This window comes from Cyprinus carpio, unplaced genomic scaffold (assembly GCF_018340385.1).
Source record: "Cyprinus carpio isolate SPL01 unplaced genomic scaffold, ASM1834038v1 S000006815, whole genome shotgun sequence".
Taxonomy (NCBI): domain Eukaryota; kingdom Metazoa; phylum Chordata; class Actinopteri; order Cypriniformes; family Cyprinidae; genus Cyprinus; species Cyprinus carpio.
Window position 1 is genome coordinate 717,007 of NW_024879399.1, and position 19,488 is coordinate 736,494.

The 19,488-nt window shown below is 34.0% G+C and overlaps 1 protein-coding gene across 1 annotated transcript; it reads left to right on the forward strand.

The window, feature by feature from the left end:
- The first annotated feature begins 17,784 nt into the window (after positions 1–17,784).
- Positions 17,785–19,445, forward strand: LOC122144992 (cytidine deaminase-like). The gene is made up of 4 exons (XM_042756218.1): positions 17,785–18,009; positions 18,496–18,622; positions 18,958–18,959; positions 19,086–19,445. Exons 1-4 carry the CDS (start codon positions 17,883–17,885, stop codon positions 19,298–19,300), a joined length of 471 nt encoding a protein of 156 aa, XP_042612152.1. The 5' UTR covers positions 17,785–17,882; the 3' UTR covers positions 19,301–19,445.
- Positions 19,446–19,488: the final 43 nt, after the last annotated feature.

Consider the following 19,488-nt stretch of genomic DNA (forward strand, 5'->3'; position numbering starts at 1 on the left):
ATATTCGTCTGGAATTGAAAATTTAAACATCCACAATTTTAGGTGTCTGCATCAGGCCAGCCTTCGTCAAGAGGTGCCCAACAAAATGCGACGACGATAATTGTAAAGTGTGCATTGCATTTTTAATGCTTTTTGTTAGCCTATCCAGCTGAACCCACTAGCATGCGGGGCTGCTTACCGTTGTTCATTCAAATAACGTACATTGCAGAAAAAGAGAAAACATTAATGCGGGGAAGATGTTTATTTACGTCACAAAGAACCGAAACAAAGCATTCATACAGAAGCGGGGATTATTTATCGTTCATTTTTGTAGAGGGGACAATCTATCACGTTGCACTCTGTTCGCAATAATAAGAGAGCCGCATGTTTAGAAAGCCATGTAAAAATAATGTAAGTTCCACCTTTTAAAAAGAACATGTCTCAGACTGTATATGGTGGTTTTTCCCTGCATCCACACTGCATCTTCAAGTTTTTAAATGAAAAGAAGAAAGTACTCTTGTGTGATTGGTTGTTTACGGCCCTGTTAAACTATACATTTGTGTTGCTTCACTGTACATGCATGATGCTGCTGTGTATTTCTGTTGTAATTGTTTTAAAGCAACTTAATGTAATTATATAAGGTTTATAAACATATTTTAAACATTATGCAGCTGTTTATGCAAAAAAAAAAAATTAGTCAGGTTATTTCAATATGAGTAAGAAGCAAACATGCTTTTAGAATCGCATTGCACCCCCTTGTGGCCTTCAGTGAGAGAAGCCAAAAGCTTTTTTCCCCCTTAACTGAAATTCCTGCAGATTTTTACAATTCGAATTATAATCTGTAATATTGCAAAATATTTCAAGTAAAAATTCATTTCAATTTATGTTTTGGTCTAGCAATTTTGGACAGCCCTAGTATGGACTCCTCCATGGTGTAGGAGTCGGGTTTATGCAGCGTGATACGCAGTTTGGCACTTTGCTTCTTGGGAATATGGTAAGAAAATCCCCTGCGCGATCCTAGTTGATCAACTGTTTTTATGAGTATACGGAATGGATAAACGTGATCCAAGTCTTCGGGCATGTGATATATTTCTGCAAGATCTCTGTGACATGCCACAGTAGACATTGGCTTTCCGGGACAACTACCGTATCTTCACTGGACAAGCTGGTTTCATACAGAGCGTACGGGAAGATGCAAGTAACACTGGCATTTTTCCTTAGTATCTCCAAGAGTCGATCATATGTCAACGGACTTTAGATGCATCCCTCCAGTTAATAGATACTAGTCAAAGGATTTTAAGCCGATTTTGTCACAATTTGCTGACCGGCTATCGGGCCCTGTTCGTCGTGGATGCGTGTAATTCACAATTGGTGTTGGAACACAAAGATGGCTCAGTTTGTTTCACGCTACGTATACTTGTGTGTGTGTGTAGTGGACGACAACTTGATTCACGCAGACAGCTTGGTTGCTGTCGCTATGGTGTACCATCTTGAAATCCATGACCAGAACCAAGCTAGGGCATGTGCTTGATAAAAAATAATTCGTCAAGACTCACAACAAGATTCGTAGAACTTATTCACCGGGACATTACACCAGATTAGCATACAGGAAACGCTCTTTAATTACGCAACGTGTGTTCAAAGGAAGTGTGCATAATGAAAGAGAGATTGAATCAGGACTGCTAGAAAGAGAGATGTAGCTGACAATGGAGGACTGGTATGGGGACCATTATGGGCCCCCGATACTGAGTGAGAGAAAAGGTTTGTGAAGAGTCAAGCGTGGGTTGCTAGGTCAAACAGATGTAACTCCGCCTGTATATGAATGGGTCCTCAACGTGAGTGAACTAATCGCGAACAGTAGACAAGAAGACACAAAGCGTGTACACTTCTCGGTGTTTTCAGCAGTAAGCTTGCTAGTTCTCGCAACTTGTGAGAATCGCAAAATCCGTGTACGACGGCATGCAATGTTTGGTCTTGATGAAACGTGTGATACTGAACAAGTTTCCTGTAGGGATGTCCACGACAAGATGTGAGGAGTCAAACTCGGGTACATCATGGACACAAGTGACTATAGCGTGGGCGGAAGCCCACAAAAATATTGTGTAGTCTGAACCGCGTGTCCAATTAATCGAAGCGAAACAGGTGTTGAAGGGAATATGGTGATCGATAGGGGAAGTCTTGGTTACGTATGAAACCCTTGGATCCCTGAAGGAAGGGAAAGGAGACATTAGGTCCTGTCACCACAGGCCCGGGACACCTTTCGGCTCCTTAAACAAAAATGTTCATCACGTTCTAATTCGTCAAGTCACTGATGTAATGTTTCTTTCTATGTTCAGGGAACGGGGTTACATACGAACTGAGACATTCTTTTTATTCAACTTTTTGTGTTAAAGCCATAATATGTACGAATTTCGTAATAAAATATCCAAAACAAATAAACAACTTGTACAGTCTGATATATTTCATGCAGTCAATGACATTATAGCCATGCCAACAGTTTCCACTTTGTAGAAAACTGATGGAAACACATTATGTGGATGAAAATGCTGGCTGTGTATAGTTAAACTAAAGCTATTATGGTCTGTCTCGAATAAAATGGAAATGAAATGAAAAATAGTGTGACTGCAGCAGTAAATTTAAGATCTGCTCAATGTGCACCATAATTCTTTGTTACGTGTTTTACTGTGTTGTACATTATAACCCAATTCACGAGTCTGTTGAGAGGTTTATGAGTGCAGCGACCAATCAGAGGTGTTCAGATGAATCATCTCTGAAACACCCAGAGTGAGTTTGGTTGTTCAGTACACGCTCGCTGACTCTGATTCTGTTCTTTAGCAGAAATCCAGCATATTAGAATGATGTCTGATTTCTGCGGATCATGAGGACCACTGAATACTGGAATAATGATGCTAAAAAAATTCAGCTTTGCATCAAAGGAATAAATTACATTTTAAAATGTATTTAAATAGAAAACATTTCTTCTAAATTGTAAAAATATTTCACAAATTTCACTGGTTTTACTGTATTTGTTATCAAAGAAATGCAGCCTGGTGCACATAGAGACAACATTAAAAAAATCTTACAAAACCTACGCTTAGTGTGAAATAGAACTAATGCTTTCTATTTAATTATTTTGTCCCTAATTAATACCAGGGATATTTCTAACCTGATTAAACATCACTATTATTTAATATTTATAAGTTTTTATTTTCACAAGAACTAACAGTTTTCTAGGTAATCAAAGAGTTTGCTGATGAAATTAGTTCACTTAACTTTTAAAATGTTTAAACATACGATTAGTTTTCTTTTTTCATTTTCCTTCTTTTTTCTTAATTTTTTCTTTTTTTCTTTTTATTATTTGCATCTGATAACTAAAGTAAATGGCCCCACACATTCTAAGTTAAACTAGACGTCGGTTAATGCAACTAATTTAAATTTATAAATGAGTTTGATAATTGGCAAAAAACAATGAGAACATCCAAGATGCTGGCTAATGCCCTTGTGATAGTATAAGTGATCATGTCCCTAACAACAGAGGTCAAACTCCAATAAATCACTAAATTTGTGCAATTAATAGTTACCAAGGTTTGACCCAGTTGTTTATTTAAAAATAAAAATAAAAGTTTTCTGTTTTTACCTCACATTTGTAGATTTCCAACGGCCATCATAATAAATCCAAGTCCATTGTCCTGTGCCAACTCACATTTAAGTTTAAGTTGAATCGGAAGAGTATTCGATTGTCTCACTGACATGCCGTCTTTACCTCCTTCGCTGTATCCTGCACAGATCATATCTCTGTGATGTTTCTCATTAAAAGAGTCTGTGCTGTTACACACTTGTGCTGGACACGAATGGGCAGTTGACCGTAGCGCAGGGTCGCACAGGATCCTCCCCCTCTTTTTTCCTTTGGAGTGTGTGGAAGACCCAGCCGGCCTCACCGCATCGTGCACCGCGGTGGTGTAAGCACCATGGTTGTCGACCATGCCGATGGCAACCGGCTAGCAGAGAACACCTAGCTGGTGAGATAGAGTAGACGGTGCTGCAGGTAGCGCTAAGGCTGATGAGAAGATGGCAAAATTAAAACGGGTGAAGATACATATGGGAAAACAATGGACACGATGTGTACTATTAGTTATTAAGTAAACTTTTCTGAAAAGGCTAACATATTTCACCAGTTCACATCTCAAATAATGCATGGTTTAACAGCATGTCTCTGATGAAAATGACATTTAAAACTATTTAATGGTCTTATACACACTCATACATATTAATTAAAGCTAATTTCATATTTATACACACTCATACAAATTAAGAATAATTTCACAAAATTACATCTTGTTTGGAAATGATGCATAACAAGTGATATTTACCTTCATTTTAATTTTATTTTCTTCATATCATGTTTATAAATGGTCATAATGCCGGATATGTTATAATTATTACTAAGGACAAAATTATGGAAATGGAAATGTGGGGCACACAAAAAACATCTATGTTATACGGTTACACTAAAACTGTTACTGCTTTACAAGTCCTATTTGATTAACAATAATACATAACAGCATCCATAACTAACATGAACTAGACCACATGAGCAATGACATTGTTAAACTATTTATTCATCTTTATTAATGTTTTATTTTCATAAAAATACAACTTTTTTTCATGCTGCAGCTCTCTGTCCAACGAAATATATTGTATTAACAGATAAAAAACATATATCGAATTTTAAGTTTTACAGTTTAAAACTTAAGTGTGTAACAAAAATCATGCAGTTGGGTGGCAGCACCAATTACTGAGAGACACGTCCATCACTTCATGTAATATGACTTGATGCTGGATCGTTGTGTTTGTTTTATATGCATGAAACTAATCAATGATTCACAGCTAATGAAGGTTCAGTGAGTCGGTCAGCATAACACAGGAGCATTGATTCCACTGCCTCACCTTAATGAGCATGATGTCTGCGTTATTGGTGGCTTTATTATACTGTGGGTGAGGTATTAAAACATGAGGCCTGCGGAACGCCGCTCCGTCCCTCCTCATATAATCCCACAGAAAAATCTCCAGACACGATCCTCATGTTTGCTGCCCTGGGAGACCACACAAAAGAGCACTGTTTTTTATCCAACTCTTGAAGTTCAAAACCTTTCTTTAACATACACTATAAAAGAATGTAACAGTCTGTGTAATGGTTAACTGTAAGTTAGTGACCTTGCCAGACCATTCAGAAAACTGTTATTACATGTAATTTACGAAAGTATTAAAACATTATATGCAATTTGACTCTAATATGCTTACACATTTATGGTTTTTGGAAATAAACAAACTATATAATAAATTTTCATTTACGATGCACAATCAGTTTACATTTCCAGCAATCCTAAATTTTGATTTTTTTCCTTATTTTTACTTATCAGTAATGTACATTAGTGTTGTGCATAGTTTTGTTCTATGCTTTCTGTTATTTAGTCAAAGTTGAGCTTTTTTAGTCACTATATTACTGTTCCTATTTTACCACCTGTATTATGCAGATTTTGATAACCTCAAGTAGCTCAGTGACGGTGTTATGAACATTATATTACTTGAAATATACAGTTTGTGTTATAAAATCTACCGTATAAGAACCATATAGTGTAATCCTAAATGCCTGAAACACATGTTATCCATATTTCATACTGTGAATTTCTGGCAACCCCAGCTGCATGTTCCCAGCATTTCAGATAGTACTAAAAAGCATTAAAAATATCATTTTTAAAAAACATGCTCGAATTTTTAAGTACTTTCTGAAGTGCAAGTCTGCTGATAGTTAGTGTTTTCTGCTCTAAATACAGACTTTTATAGGTGGCTGGTCTTTGCTATTTTAAGCTCACCATAGCTGGGTTAAGCTATGGTGTTCAGATACACACACACACACACACACACACAACACACACACACACACACACACACACAAAATTTTACGTAAAATATTATTTTTTTGTGTAAGTATTGTTGATCTTTTTTTTGTTCCCCAAATAATCATGAAGAAATTTGAGTCATTACGAATACTTTACTAATTATGCATTAATTGGGCAATTTATCATACATTTAACGTAAACTGCATTGTCATTTGTGATATTATTTTGTATATTTTGGTTTATTTTATTTTATTATTTATTTTTTATTTTTGATGATATTTTCGTCATCATACCATTCCAAATAATAATGCATTAAAATGCTCAAGTGCCAAAACTGTTACCTATGGTAAGCCACCTCAGAGATGAATGCCATGGGTACGCCACATGTGTTCAGTGAGTCAGTGTCCCCAAAATGGCGAACATACACAATTCGCTGACCAACCCTGATCCTAAATCTCATTGAACAGCTTGTATATAAATATTATAAACAAATATATGTACAAATGCTCGAACAGTTTTCTGTGTCCAGTAATGCTCGTCTTACCCGATATTATTTGCAGTGTGCTGCGGTCAGGATACCAGTATTTGTTAATCAAGGTCCCTCCACAGAAGTGCTGGCCCGTAGCGCTCTGAATGGACCAACAATTGTACTTGATGGATGTTACGGCGCCGGGACGTATCCACCTACGATACGGTCCTGCGACGATCACATCTTGACTCGTGCTAACAAAACCAGCACACAAGTGAATTGTCACTGACAGCATCTTCAATCTCAGTAAGATTTGTCCTTAGATTTTCCTTTCACATGTGCGCTCTAAACCTTTGTCTCAGAAGGATTGAGAATGTAAACTCAATGGGCTTGCTAAATGTTTGTCGGGTTACAGTAAGGTCCTATACCGAAACCAAGGCAATGCAAACAACAAGGGTTTTTTTTCCATCTAAATCTGTCCACACAAAGACTATAATTCCTAACCACGTGCATCACTAATAGACACTGCGTTTGCTTTGACTGGTGACTGGAAAGTCATCTCTGCCGTCTCTATATTTTGCCCTTTGGGCATATTGATCGCTGTTTTAACAATTTAGGCAGCTGTATGTGGCCTGTGGTTAAAGTAATCCTATACAATATCAGCAGGCCATTCTTCCTGCCTGTGTGAAACACTCATACGTGCTGGAGATGAACCATTCTACCTTGATTTGAATGACCTTAGACCTCACGACGGGATGGGCAGCAGTGTGACCGTTATCAGATTGCTTTATGAAGCCTCTCAACGTGAGGGAAATCCTAAAACGCTAAAGTGCACAAAGCGTTGACATTATGAATCTCAACACATGAAGAGGTTATGTACTTCTATTGTTTGCCATTTGTTGTGAAGTACCGAAAAACAGTATACAATGCTGAACTACAGTGTTTAGGGATTTAAATTACACCGTTTGGGGATTGAAACATCTTCTGTGTGTATTTATAATTTAGTTGAATTAAATTAAATTCCAGCATCTGATAGATTAATTATTATTGTTATTTTATTTTATTTTTTGCACATTCTCAGATTTATAATTGCCTTTCAAGCCCTTTGTGTGTGTGTGTGGTGTGTTTGTGGTTCGTGGAAATGAAAAAAATGATTTGCTCTGACTTCTTTGGACGTTTCCTTCAGTGAAGATGCACTCAGAGCAGGCTGTCCTGGATGAAGGGCCCCATCCCAATCATGAAAACCTAAACTTTTAGTTTTTCCTCATATTTCATTTCTGAGCCAGACATAAAAAAACTGCTTAAAAATAAACTACCTGTACCTTATTGTAAAATGATATTTTTAAAAAATTATTACTGTATTGTGAAAGTCAGATCCCAAAAATTTCTCCCAGAAACAAAATGTATTTATTTACTTAATTACTTTTGCTTATTCATGCATAGAAAACTTGCCATTATCTATTTCAGTATATCTCTCCTATTAAGCATCAGCGCTTCCAGTAAAATGATATTTTTTAAAAAATTAATGTCTGTCTTGGGTGAATTTGGGTCTTTTTCTCAGGAGAAGCAAATCTATTGGGAAAACCTATGAGTTTATATTGAAAATTTTGACTTTATATTGCAGCATTTGTCATGTTGGGCAAATCAACAATTTTATTTTCCACTGGAGACTTAAGCAAAACATAAAATATATGTTGTTTTATATTAAATATATTATAATATACAGACACACTCTCTCTCTCTCTCTCACACACAAACACACACATACAGTTTTCACACAGAAAAACATTTTTTTATTCAATATAAATAATAATATTTTATCAATAATATATTTATATATATATATATAATATATATATATATATATATATGTAAACAGACACACACACATATAGTTTTTGCACAGAAAAACATTTTATATTAAGATAAATATATGAAACACGCACCACACACAAATATGCCAGTTTTTGCACGGAAAAAACATTTCGTTTTGTGTTATAGAATGAACAATAAGATTTAAAATTATTTATTTTTTTGTACTTTTTTTTGTGATTCTAAACATTACAATATTTTTTTCTATTCTATTCTATTCTTTAAAAATACCAACATATTATTAAATTATCGTTTGCATTTTAAAATTAAAATTGCCATGATATTATTTACATAAAAATTCAAAGTATAAGTCACCCAAACTTTTTTGTGAAAAGATCCACAGTGTCTTTTGAAGTAAAAACCTCACTTACTGTTCATTGCTTTGCTCAAGGTTCAGTATACGAATGCTCCCCAAAGCACAGCACTCAATGCCACTATACTTTGTTAATGCACTGAAAGGATTTTGTAGTACTGAAGTATAAATCTGTACTTACAGCTCACCACGAGGAGCTCCAGGAGAACACAGAGCAGAAGCAGCGGCAGGTTCATACTGATGGAGACGCAGACGCAGACACAGACACAGACACATCCACAGGTGCAGACCAGACTGAGAGGAGCTTTGCTTCAGGTTCTCTGATTCTCACCTGGGGAAGGATCACCTCTGCATTTACTCGGGTTTCCTAGTTCCTATTTCCGTCTCCATGGTCACAATGTGCGTCTGGAGAGCGGGAACAATATATAATTGAAGCTTTCTTAACCAGACCTGTGACCTTTTGTTTTGGGTTTGATTTAAGATCAGTACAAATTCCTACGTCACATGCTATTAGAGTCATATCGCAGATTAAATTCTTATTATTCTGTCTTGAATAAGGCTTTTTGGTTCATATTACTGATGTAGATGCTTTTAGTGGTTACAGAAAGTATGTAGTAATTCACATTTACTGTATGTCATTACTTTAAAAGTTTAAAATATACTTTAAATTAAAAAATAATAATTTTATGAAATCAGTAGATCTTTTGATCATTTTTCCTAACTATAGTCTGAGCAAGGCCCCTGCCAATTACCTAAAAAAAAAGTGAATAAAAAAACAAACAAACAATAAAATAAAACAAATATTTCAGGCAACATTTCTCATTTTCATTTAGTTTAACCATATACTAAAAAAATAAAAAAATAAAAAAAAAATAAAAGAAAAATAAAAAAAAAAAAAAAGTATACTGACGTATTTAAAATGACAAATACTAATAAAAAATGACAACAACACAACAAAATTACTAAATCTTTAACTAAAATTAATATGAAGCAGAAATTATAAAAATAGTATCCCAATTATATGGAAATAACACTGCTTTTAACTTTTTATTTTATTTTACTTTATATTATTTCATTTATCTCTATTCTTTTCTCTCTGGGTTGCAGATTAGTTTTTTTTTTCGTTCCTTACTTTTGAAATTCTGGTAGTTTTTTCAGTTAAAAGGGGCTCAAAATAATTGAAATGTCAAAAAAAGTGTCACCTGATATCAAATGATTTTTGCAATAACTTTAACTGTTAATTTCATTTAATTTATAAAACTAAATCTATTTTAAATTAAAATAATGCTCCATTAAAGATAATAACTATTAATAAAATTCAGTTAAAAGGGGCTGAAAATTATTAAATTAACTATTAAAGTGTGTTTATAAATTTATCAACAGTTATGGGGTTTTGTAATATATATATATATATATATATATATATATATATATATATATTATATATATATATATATATATATATATATATATTAATATGGGGATATTTATTATTTATTATATGGGGTTATTAATATTTATATTACAAATCTAATACATATATATATAGACTATTAAAAACATAACTTTTTTCTTGTAATAAAACATTCTCAGGGGCAATGAAAATATTCACAGTCCAAGTATGCATCTGAACAGCTTGAGCAAATGGACCAGCAGAAAAAAAATCCTTATTAGTACTGGCTGCTAGGAATTGTGGGATTGCCCCAGATCTGGAGCACGGATCATTAAAAATGAAGATGCGGATGAAATGGCGTGGTGTGATCTCTGTGACCATGTGTTAGCTAATGATCTCCTCTCGATCTGACACAGCACAATCTACGTCTCATTTATTGTGTATCTCTCCGTCTCTCTCTCATGGCTGGCTCCCCCGGGTGCTGACCGCTGCCGTTTTTACACCTGATCTGTTGTTCTGCTCTCTTGGTTCTTCCACAACAGAGCGATTAGCCCTCTTCCTCACCCTCCTCATCATCGTGACATGATGTCTCTGACTTCTGTGTTAGATTCACTGCTCAGAGCACTGCAGGGTCCTGTCACAGTTTAATAGAGAGTTTGAGGGCCGTTCTGTTGTCAGTGGACTATTAATCATCAATTTGGCATTCATTAATAACTGACCGCTTAAACTGGATCTTACATCCATACAGTTGTCATGGTAATTAGGGCAACAGTGATGTCACAGCACTGCTGAGATTCTACATGGTGGGAGTGTTGGCAAGAATCAACAAAACTATTCAGTTTTTTATATTATAGACTCTGTAGTTGTGTTAACAATATAATAAAAGTTTATAGTCTTTTATAGCAGTTTGAGAGGATATAAATTATGTGGAATAACTTTAGATTACAAACTAAATCGGATTTATTTTATTTTATTTGATCTTTTTTCACAATTTTTCACCATTTTAAAGACATTCACAGTAATAAACAAAATATTAAAGACAATCACCTGATTTAACATACTAATAAATCTAATTACCTATTATTTTTTAATAAATCATTTTATTTATTTATTATTTTTTTATAAATCACTTCAAACCATTTTACAATTCTACACAATTATGTGAAATAAGTTTAAATGGCATTTATTAGAGTTAACAAACAACTAAAGCTCATGACAGGTTCTGATTTTGTTTTATTTTATTTGCAAAACTACTTCACCATTTTAAAATTATTTTATTTTATTTTATTTTTTAATTTTAAAATTCTACATAATGTTATAACTGCAGAAGACAATAACAAAAAACAAAAAAAGCAAAGATGACCTATTTTGTTGAAATTATTTGATTCTACATTTCTCCTTTTTTTTTAAAATATATCAGGTTATTATTACAATACTTTAATATAAATGAATTTAATTATTAATTTTTGCTCTTTATTTTAAAATGGTAAGGAAATTGTTAGCCTATGAACAAATCGTTAGAGATATAAAACCAACCTCAGCTTTTGTGTTAAATGAGAAAAAAATAAATAAATATATATATATATAGCATTACACATTACACAATAAAACTAATTACAATATTTGTTATAAAAACACTGCATAAATATATATAGCATTACACATTACACAATAAAACTAATTACAATATTTGTTATAAAAACACTGCATAAGGAAGTAGTTCTCCTATAAGTTTTTATACTGATGTATCAAATTAACGAAATCAGACAGTATTGAGACACTCCCCAGATAACCTGATTTTATCTTCATATTCGGTCAAACTCCTATAATGTCAGCCTTTTCCCACAAGTGATTCTAAAGCTGTTCTGGAAGTCGCCAACCTTTGTTATTGATAAAAACTCCCAGTCTGAGTGGGTGTGAGATGGAGAATGAAAGATTGAAGACATAAATATGGTGTGAAGTGGGATGCGTTTGTGGGGAAATGCATGTCATAAGAGTAAACAAAGAAAGGTAAATAAATCTAATTCTTTAGTTGCATACACAGATCTGAGAAATAATGTGTTCATTATGTGCTCATCCATCAGAAAATAAAGCACTGATTAAATGTTATAAAGGAACTGAATCATTTCAGTATGTTCGAGTTACAAATGTCGCTAAAGCTTAAATCTGAGAACCATATTTATTGTCTATCATAAATAGCATCCACGGATGAATAGATATTAGTCTGTTTTTAACAAAGTATTTAATTACACTGAAATCAAATACTTTAAATCAGATACACAACAACAAATAAAATTAAAATTCAAACCATAAATAAATAGCTTATTAAAATAAAAACTCAATATAAAGTACCTAATCACAAAGGTCTTAAGCTCATTTGTAATTATGAAAATTTTTAGATTATGGTTTAGAAAAGCCCTATTTGTTAAAGGTAATTATATATCAGGGCGGCATACAATCAATCAATCGATCAATCAAAAAAAAAAAATAATCTTAACTTGTTGTTAAAAACATTTCTGATCATGTAACCCAAGCTTGCAATATTTTGAAATGCTGTTCACTAGACAACACCCACAATACCTGTATTTAATGCTGTTCTGAAACTCCAGCACACAATAAGTCATAATAAAGAGTGCTGAATCAGATATGCGTGACACTCAGGGACTTCATCTGTGTCAGGTATTAGGTCAGTGTCTACTATACTGTTTGTTACAAAAACACTGGACATGGACAGGGAGTCAGTATAAAAGGAGAGGAGTTCTGAAATCAGCAGTTGGAGGTGATTCAAGGCTTGGGAGGTGAGGAATTATCACTGGTGAGTCTTCACATATTTCGTTTCCTCTTTCATTCTTGACATGCATGTGTAGAAGCCATTAGAACATCTCGTAATAGTCGTCGACTTGTAGAATACTAAAGCCTAAGTGACATGATCTTGTGATCAGTTAATTCTTCTGCACTCTTGAACTATATCAGGTTGCTATTGTACAGTTTTGAAAGATTCAAGCAGACAGAAAGACTTCAGCGGTTCAATATTAGCATCGAGAGACTTGTTTTCATTTATTACAGGCTTTCACAATATTTTGCTTATATTTTGGATGCTTATTTTATGGCTCAGTTATTGTGGGTATTTCTTGTGCTCACTGTAAAAGTCAGAGGTAGGCAATGCAATTCTTCATTTAAAAGCGATTATTTGGTTTAAGGAGCTTAGAATTAACATTTGTCTAGTATGAGGAGGTTTCAGATCCATTTAGAAGTCTATTCTACATTAGAAATGTCAGGATATGACATTCAACAAAAAGTCATATTTTTCTTTTAAAGATAGCACATTTATAATCGCATATGTAAGCAAACTGAATTATAATTAAGCAAAAATAGAGTTTTAAACACAATGGTATCATGGTATGGGTGCTGCAGGGGTTGCTTAACAGAAATGGCTCATTTCAACATCATCTAATCTATAAATATTTTTCTAAAATGATGAATATAGCATAAATATGCATATAGCAAAATGTGAATAACATTTTGTCCAATTTTTTTTTTTTTTTTTTTTTTAATAGATACATTGCCACAAAGGATAATCGGGGTTCAAGAGGTTGTACCTTACTCTGTCAAATACCAGGCATCTCTACCAGGCATCTCTTCAGAGGAAGCATTATTGTGGTGGAGCCCTCATTCAGCCACAATGGGTGTTGACTGCTGGCCACTGGTGGAGACCATATGTACTGCAGCTTGACATTTACTATCCAACATTTTCATCATCCTTTTTTTTTTTTTTTTTTGAATCAAATGTTTTTATTGGTAAATTTATATAAGTTAAAGGAAGTTATTTTTATTCAAAACCTGCCCTGTATGTTATATTGTATTTGAATGGACAGTGCCACCATGATTCAGGCAGTGCTGAGTGAGCACAGTCTTGCTGTAGAAGAGGGATTTGAGCAAGTATTTAACATGTCCAGAAACTTTGAACAATGACATCCTGCTCATTAAGAAACACATTAGCAAATACTAAGAATGACTGATTATGTGGTACAGTTTGAAGACTTTCATAATTAAATATTGTCTTGAGATATGGAATTTTGTTAAACTTTTTGAGCAATGTTGCTGAGCGCAGGGAGACACAGGGCCCATGACCGATCTATAGTATATGAAATGTGAAATATTCCACATCAAGAATATTTCCGTGCGCATTAAAAAAAATACAAATAAATAAATAAAATTGTTTCCTTGTCGCCATTACAGAATTCAGTTTAAAACCCTCCAGCTTGTTCTACTCAAAACACAGATGGGGTTTTCAAAACATTTCTGTTTTTGTTTGAGTGATGACATGTCAAGTTCTAGCTCAACCAATGGTGTTAGCTTTTGGGCGGGATTATCTGTCAGACGGGGAGAGTGTTTGGGGAAACCTGTTTGGAAACTTTCATTATTTTCGTGATTTTGGCAGAAATTACACACCTTACATGAAGACGACACATTTATTTTTTCCCTTAGCTCAGTGTTCCAGCCCAGATTAATGCTTATATTCAACCGTCCACACTTCCAACCATAGACATCCCTGATTTAATTGGAGGAACCAGCTGCACTGTGAGAGGATGAGGAGTGACGCAGCGATATACAGCGTCTATCTGTCACCGATTTTGTGCGTGGTGGATGTGGTGATCATCAGCTTCTGCCAATACTCAGGGGCGTTGCACAAGATCCCGGGCCCTATGCATAGGCAGTCCTGATGGGCCCCCATGCACCCCCCCCCCCCCTTAAAATATCCAGGTAAAATAAAATATATCCCAGACTTTTCAAGGGCCCTCTCTTCCTTTGGGGCCCTGGTAATCAGTACTAGTTTTAGCCCCAGTCTGACGCCCCTGCCAATACTACTTCAGAGTCAACGACAACATGATCTGTGTGGGCTCTCGCTTTGGTGGAAAAGACGCCTGCCAGGTGATCAAGAGATTTAAATTCATATGAGAACTTCCCCAGCCCTGGTGGCGGCAAAGCAACAGGTACCACCCACTTTTTCAGCGGCCTTCATTTCGGAAGTATTTTTTTATTACATTTACATTCATGCATTTAGCAGACGCTTTTATTCCCAATCCAATCCATTTAGCATTACCAAAGCAACTTACAGTGCAATCAGGCTATACATTTTTTTTTTTACCAGTATGTTAAAAATATCAAAAACAAAACCAAATTTAACAAAACCATCCAGCTACGAGATGAATCCCATCACAAACTTTAATAAAAAATATTATATTGATATAAAACTGATATTACTTGATTGAGAAAATAATATTTAAAATAATTATTAATAATAAACAATCATTATTTTGGCAGTTTTAATTGGTGCAATAAATCCTACTTCAAGTACTGCTGCATTCACATTATTTCATCCAGAATATCATAGATGCATAATTTGGACACTTAAAAAAAAAAAAAAAAAAAACATTAAATACTTAAATTAACTGTATTTGATCTTTTATGATAGAAAAAATAATTATAATAATAATAAACAATCCTTATTTTGGCATATTCTTGTTTAGAGACACTTTATGTAATATACAAACTATAAGCTGGGTTGTTCAAACCTGTTCTTAGCTCTGCCAGAGTTTCGTTTGACCCCTCAAATACACCTTCTTTGTCATAGCATTTGGCTGTTTCCCTAATTTATGATGGCAAAAAACCCTCCCAAGGGTCCTGCCAAAGGGTTTCCTGTGAATAAGGCATTCTGGGAATAAGGGTGCGGTACACTGCTGACAATTCAGGAGATGTTAGATATACTCTGATATGGCACAGCTTTTCAGGGCTTTATGTTCAGCCTCTTTATGTTAGTTCAAAGAAAGTTGTGATATCTGTATGAACTTGATTTATGTACAAAATAATAATAAAAGCTTTGTAGGCAACAAGAATGTCCAGATAAGGAAAAAACAGTAAAAATGTGAAACTACAAAATAACAAACATGCAGTAAGATTGTTTTTTTTTTCTCTCTCTCTCTCTCTGTTTAATTGGATTTATTTATTTATTTAAAAAAATTGTGTTTAAAATGTTTTAAGCAATTTTATTTTAAATATTGAGAAACAGAAAAAGTTATAATGTAAAATAAGGTAGAAATATCCTGCTTTCGTTCCAACACAAAAATGAAAATTCGTTACTCAAAAAAAATAATTATTAAACTACAAAGCCATTCCATACTATCCTGGTGTCCACAAAAAAGCGATTTGGGATGGATTGACTGGATCATCAGCTCTGACAGCTAAAACACAGGTTTAACTGAATGTGGGAAGGCTTTCTTTCAATCAGAATTATGTAATTTAACAATAAATCCTACTTCAAGTAAAGAACCTATGCACATTAATATATATATATATATATATTCCATATAAGGCTTTTTTTTTTAGATATGCTTGAAAATAAATGCTAGTTTTGAAGATAAATATAAACTGTGCCAAAATATGAATTCTATTTAGTTTTTCTAAATGTTGGAACATATAGAAAGAGAAAACTCCTTCAGTATGATTCCAGGATGCATCTCATGAAGCTGTTTGATAGAATGACCTGGAAGAAATCTAGCTGACTGATGGAATTGTCACAGTTTCGTTTTTAAATACATAAAGTTTACAACAAGCTCATACTTGTCTCTTTATTGCTTTCATATCCTCATATAAGTCTCTGAACTCTGAACTGACTACACAGGATCATCATTACTCATCCATCTAGTTACTTGCAATTCTGTGCATTAGACTGTTAGACATTTCAAAGGGTTTTTACAGTAACTTACTGGCAACAGTGAGTTACTGTAATTAAAATTTATGCTACAATAACTGTATTTAACTTTTACAGTAACTATCATGTAATACAGTGCAACTACTGTAAAAAAAAATCCAAGTCATCAGTATACTACTGTAATTCACTAATTTGAATATAGATTTCATTAGATTTTGTATTTTTTTATATATACAATTCATTTTAGTTTTATCCTACTACTGACTTAATTCAAACGACACAATTATTAAAAAATATCAAATGCTTTTGTTCTCCAGAGCTCTTCCACTGCTGAGTTCAAACCCTGGGCAAAACCCGTGGCACTGCTGTGCTGGTTCCGTGTCTTCCTCAGACACGAGCGGCACAACGTGACAAAAGACAAAATAGAACCCATTATAATCACTGATAATATCTACAATGGATGCCGGACAGTAAACTGATGCCCCAGTGTATTTCTGACGTACAGTAGTAGTTTCTGAAACGAACAAATGGATTTGGTAGTCATTACAAGCGATTTAACATGTTCAATGTCAAGCTGTATAGCGGCGTTGTAGACACGTTGTAAGGCAAATCCTGTCAATCCAAATGTAAGAAATGTGGAAAACAAAAAACCTAAATGGAATGGCGCCAAAGAGGCTGTTACGGCAAATACAGTAATATACAGTAATTTTAAAAAATATAGTTGGCCTACCCTCTCTGTATGTAGTGTTTGACGTTAAAGAAAATTCCCATGTTGCAAAGGGAATTACAGTTATTTACTGTAAAGGGTATTTTTAGTATTATACTGGGTGATATACAGTAAATAACTGTAGAAATTACGAACAGTGATACCTCATTTAAATAGTTTCTAATAGTCATGAGAATAAATGTTTAAACCACATTTAGGTAAGTGAAAATGTTTTGTTCATTATGTTGACGGTGGTCTGTCTAATGATTGTCAGAAAGGTGCAATGCACAATCCTGTTCGTGGAATTTCAGTTGGAGCTTGTCATCTATGTGAATTATTAAGTAAATGGGAATTTTGACATTGCTCCATCAAATTACTCCATGCTAAAGTGTCAAAGAGTCATTGCATCACTAATTCCTCCTTAGTTACACACACTCACTCACACGCACACACACACACACACACACACTTACACAACTTGTGACTTAAAGACATGAAGTGCCTGGTTCTTTAAACAGAGTCTCCAGTTAGCAGCATTATGAATCGCTATAACCCAGAAGCACTTGTTCGGAAATCTCAGGAAGCCAGAAATCAGGCATACTGTCCCTACAGCAAGTTCAGAGTTGGAGCAGCTGTCTTAACAAGCAATGGAACTGTGTTCACAGGTGAGGGGACACAAAAATTTTAATGAGAATATATGATGTGTATTTTTTTTATCTGAGTGCTATACTGTACATACATCTAAATTTAGGTTGGTAAAAAAAAAAAAACATTTTGAAAGACTCTCTTTCATGAGAAGTCTCTTATGTTCATCAATGTTTTCATTTGATCAAAAACAGTAAATCTGATATCATGAAATATTGCAATTTAAAATAATATTTTCAGTTTAAAACAATGTTTTCTATTTTAATATATTTTGAAATGTAATTTATTCCTGTGATGGCCAATCTGAATTTTCATGAAGGTTCATGTGATCATTAATGGCTGCTGAATAAAAGTATTAATTTATTTAAAGGAAAATCTTACTGACCCCAAACTTTTGAATGGTACCAATGAATCACCAGTAATACATATACTAAAATGAATCCCAAAAAGAACAGGCAATATGAGGCATGAATTTATGTACAAATACAGGACTGTTTTCTTAACAGGTTGTAATGTAGAGAATGCAAGCTACCCTCTTGGACTGTGTGCTGAGAGGACTGCTATCTCTAAAGCTGTGTCTGAGGGACATACCAGGTTCAAAGCCATTGCAATTGCAAGGTATTTCAGTATATAGCTATATGTATGTATTGATTGAAGTATAAGTAAGTAGTGTTGAGCAAATCCACCTATAAAACAAATTTAATTCTCCACATTGACCCTGAAGACAGCTCAATATAGAGGTCAGCTCTTCAAAAAATAAATCACACATTGACAATTTTCATTGTTTTATTACTGTAATTTATAAAGACATCATTGATAGCTACAAAATATTGTAAACATTGTTTTAAAGTTTTGCTATGCAATGATTGTATAAAAAAAGCGCTATACAGATGATGCAGTGAATTGAATTGTGATTACTGTAATTTATAAAGACACAGATGTGCAGTTAAAATGTGATATGTGAAAAGTAGTGAGTCAGAACCAAACATGAGTCAGCAATGACAAACTGCATTTGGAAACAAAAGAAATGCCTATGAATTTAGGTGTGGCCTTAGGTGTTGCTTATAACAAAGAACAATTACAAAAGAATGTGAGTAATGGACAAATAATGTTTCAGCTTCCACTGATACTGCCATACAACAGACTGTTTTTATGTCATCTGTCTTGCAGTTTGGCTCACAGTGGGACGTTTATCTGTCAAAATCTGACGGATCTTACAAAGTGATGACAGTGGAGGAGCTCCTGCCCTGTTCATTTGGCCCTGATGACCTGAGGGCAACAGAAAACACTGTTGGCAATTCGAAACTGTAATATAAATGAAGCTATAAGCCACGTTACAAGCCAGATGTACAGGATAAACAGATTTAAAATGTATTGAATGGATGTATAGTTGTATTATTTCCCAATTAAAAAAAAAAAAAAAATTTAAACGAATAAACAATAACCATATTCTTAAGTGTTGTGTGCTTAATAATTGACTCACCGCTTTGAACTTTTTA